This window comes from Polistes dominula, unplaced genomic scaffold (assembly GCF_049000335.1).
Source record: "Polistes dominula isolate Pdom_NZ unplaced genomic scaffold, Pdom_raw_medaka contig_271, whole genome shotgun sequence".
NCBI classification, from domain to species: Eukaryota; Metazoa; Arthropoda; class Insecta; order Hymenoptera; family Vespidae; genus Polistes; species Polistes dominula.
Window position 1 is genome coordinate 12,390 of NW_028301041.1, and position 3,406 is coordinate 15,795.

The 3,406-nt window shown below is 56.1% G+C and overlaps 1 protein-coding gene across 1 annotated transcript; it reads left to right on the forward strand.

The window, feature by feature from the left end:
• The first annotated feature begins 622 nt into the window (after window positions 1-622).
• LOC107072267 (uncharacterized) lies at window positions 623-3,033 on the forward strand. Its single transcript, XM_089174892.1, has 3 exons — window positions 623-744; window positions 811-2,250; window positions 2,808-3,033. Exons 1-3 carry the CDS (start codon window positions 623-625, stop codon window positions 3,031-3,033), a joined length of 1,788 nt encoding a protein of 595 aa, XP_089031018.1.
• The last annotated feature ends 373 nt before the right edge of the window (window positions 3,034-3,406 follow it).

Below are 3,406 nucleotides of genomic sequence, written 5' to 3' on the forward strand. Positions count from 1 at the left end.
ACGGAAAAGGGAGACGACCGGGACCACTCCGGAGTCCGCACAGAAAAGGACCCCGCGAGTGGAACCGGCCGCCGCCTGGCAGACGGTGGTGACAAAGAAGGCGAAGAAGAAAGAACGGAAAAAGACAGACGAGACGAACGCTCACGCCCGGCCTGAAAGGCACAGACCGACCATTAAGCAACCGGGACTGGCCGTACTGGTTAAGCCAGGAAAAGATAAGACATACGCAGACATGGTACGGAAAATGCGAGAGACAGTAGACCCGACCAAAAACAACGTGACGGTCAAGACTGTCAGAAAGACGAGAGACGGACTGTGCCTCATAAAAATACAGACAACAACGGACGGACGAGAAGACTTTCGTCGCGCGCTCCAGAACGCTGTCGGCGACGACGGCAGCGTAAAAGCCATGACCTCCAAGACACAAGTGGAGATTATGGACCTGGACTGTGTGGTGACGAGAGAAGACGTTATACAGGCACTACGACGGGAGACAGGACGGGATCGGAGACTTTGGGACCCATATCTTTGGCCCGAACCGGGCTGAGCAGTACATGGCGGTCTGCGATCTTGAATCGCAGGAAGCCAAGATTCTGCTCGGACGCGGTCGGATCGGGATAGGATGGGTCCATTGCCGCGTACGGAAACGACTCACGGTGACAAAGTGCTACAAATGCCTGGGCTTTGGACACACAAAGACGAGCTGCAAAGGACCAGACAGAACGAAGAACTGCAGGAAATGCGGTGAGACCGGACATTACGCGACGGACTGTAAAAACAGACTGAACTGCTCTCTGTGCGCCGAGGCAGGACGAATGGACGCGGCGCATCTCTCGGGCTCCGGGAGGTGCGCGGCGTTCCGGGTCGCGCTGGAGGAGTGCAGGAAGCGGGCTGGACGACGGACAGCGTAATCCAGGGAAACCTGAACCGCAGCAGGACAGCTGACATGCTACTACCCCAGATAGCAGACGAACTAGACGTGGACATACTCATACTGTGCGAGCCATACAGAAAACGGACAACACGGACTTGGTACACAAACGACGACGAGACGGTAGCTATCTGGGTGAGGGGTGCTGCCCGTTCCCGGATAACCGGCTGTGGCGCAGGGGAAGACTATGTCTGGGTCAAGGTGGGCACTGTCACTTACGTCAGTGTCTACCTTACCCCAAACTGCGACGCGGCGGAGTTCGGGAGAAAGGTAGCGGCCCTCGAGGACGGAATTAGGGAACTGCCTGGGGACCTGGTAGTCGCTGGGGACTTCAACTCGAGAGCGATCGAGTGGGGCATGACAGCGACGAACAAACGAGGACGGCTGCTTCTGGAGATGGCCTCAAGGCTAGACCTAGAAGTAGCAAATACAGGAAACACGCCGACATACAGACGACCGGGATATGGTAACTCTATCCCAGACGTAACAATGACCTCAGACAGACTGCTGACACAAGTAAGGCGATGGTGGGTGATCGAAGACTATACGGCCAGCGACCACCAGTACATCGCCTTTGAGTTAACAAGAAAGACAGCAACGGTACAGAAAAGACAACGACAACCTCAGCGGTGGAACACGAACAGACTCGACACACAAAGGCTTTCGGAGGAACTGGCGACAACGCCGGCCCCGATCGCCAGCGTTCCCCCGGATCTAACCGGCCGGATCAGGGCGGAAAGACTTACAGATGAGACAGCTAAACTGACAGAAAGGCTGTGTGAAAGTACGATGCCGAGAAAACACCTCAGACGAAACAGACAGCCACAATACTGGTGGACGGACGAAATCGCCGAACTGCGGAGGGGTTGCCTCGCAGCACGCAGAAGGGTTACAAGAGCCAAAGGCAGGCCTGAGAGAGAAGCACTCCAGGCCAATTACAGAAAAGAACGTAAAAGACTGACTAACGCTATCCGAGACAGTAAAACGAAGTGCTGGAGGACGCTCTGCGAGGAGGTGGACCGCGACCCGTGGGGTGCCGGTTACAAGATAGTGACCGGCAAACTGGGGGCTCGGGAACCACCTGTACTTAAGGATGCGGAATCCATGCGACGCATCGTTGACGGACTCTTTCCAACACACCCGCTGCGAACAGAAATGACAGACGAAGACGGGACAGCGGCGGTTGTCGCCTTCACAGCTGAGGAGCTCTTCAGAGCAGCTAAGGCGGTGAAGGTTGGCAAGGCGCCGGGACCAGATGGTGTGCCGGGGGAGGTTGTACGGCTGATGGTCAAACAGAGGCCGGACATTTTCCTTGACCTGTACAACACCTGCCTACAGACAGGGACTTTCAGCGACCGGTGGAAGGTGGCGAGGCTGGTCCTCATCCCTAAGGGTAAGGGGGACCCCAGCACGCCATCGGCCTACCGGCCGCTGAGCCTACTGGACACGACGGGAAAACTTTACGAACAGCTACTTAGACAGAGACTTACAGGGACGATTGAAGCTGGGGGAGGCCTCTCAGATCGCCAGTTCGGCTTCCGGAAGGGTCGGTCGACCGTTGGCGCGATTCAAAGGGTCGTTGACACCTTCCGGGAAACAGACAGATACTGCCCACGCAACGCGACCTATCGTGTTGCTGGCGACATTAGACGTTAGGTAGAACGCCTTCAACTCGGCCAGGTGGGTGGACATCTTGCAAGCTCTTAAAAACGCTTTCGGGGTTCCACCGTACTTGCTCCAGGTGGTGAAGGATTACCTACGAAACAGACGACTGACATACGAGACGACAGAAGGACACATCGACGAGACAGATCACCGCTGAGGTTGCCCAAGGATCTATCCTCGGACCGGATTTTTAGAACGCGACCTATGACAGCCTGCTCAGACTGGAACTCCCGCTTGACGTATCTCTCGTCGCATACGCCGATGACGTAGCGGCGGTGATCGTGGAGGCGGACCCCAGAGCTGGCGCAGCTAAAACTGAACCAGACAATGAGACGAGTCGGACGGTGGATGACAGACCACGGACTGCAACTCGCAACGGAAAAGACAGAACTGCTGATCCTCACAAGGAGACGCACTTCAGACGAGACTACCCATGACGGTTGGGACAGAAACAATCGAGACCAGGGGGAAGTCAAGTATCTGGGGGTAACCCTAGACACGAAGATGACCTTCTGGCCTCACATACAAAGGACAGCCCAGAAGGCGGCCGAAGAAAGAGTAAAATCCTTAAGCCGCCTGATGGCAAACACGAACGGACCGAGACCAAGGAAACGGAGACTACTGATGTCGACAGCCCACTCCGATCCTCCTGTACGGGGCAGAAGTCTGGGCAGATTCCCTGAAGACAAAGAAGTACTGCCACGCAATGATGACGATACAGAGACAAAGCGCGCTGAGGATCGCCTGCTCCTACCGGACAGTCTCTGCGCAGGCTGTTCTGGTCGTGGCAGGCGCAATTCCCATAGATCT

Excerpts from the sequence above, each read along its gene's own strand:
- LOC107072267 (XM_089174892.1), top strand. The coding sequence starts at position 623 with ATGGGTCCATTGCCGCGTACGGAAACGACTCACGGTGACAAAGTGCTA. Across the intron at positions 745-810 it reads GAAGAACTGCAGGAAATGCG|GACGAATGGACGCGGCGCAT; the intron begins GTGAGACCGGAC and ends GCGCCGAGGCAG. Across the intron at positions 2,251-2,807 it reads CCGGACATTTTCCTTGACCT|CCTGCTCAGACTGGAACTCC; the intron begins GTACAACACCTG and ends GACCTATGACAG.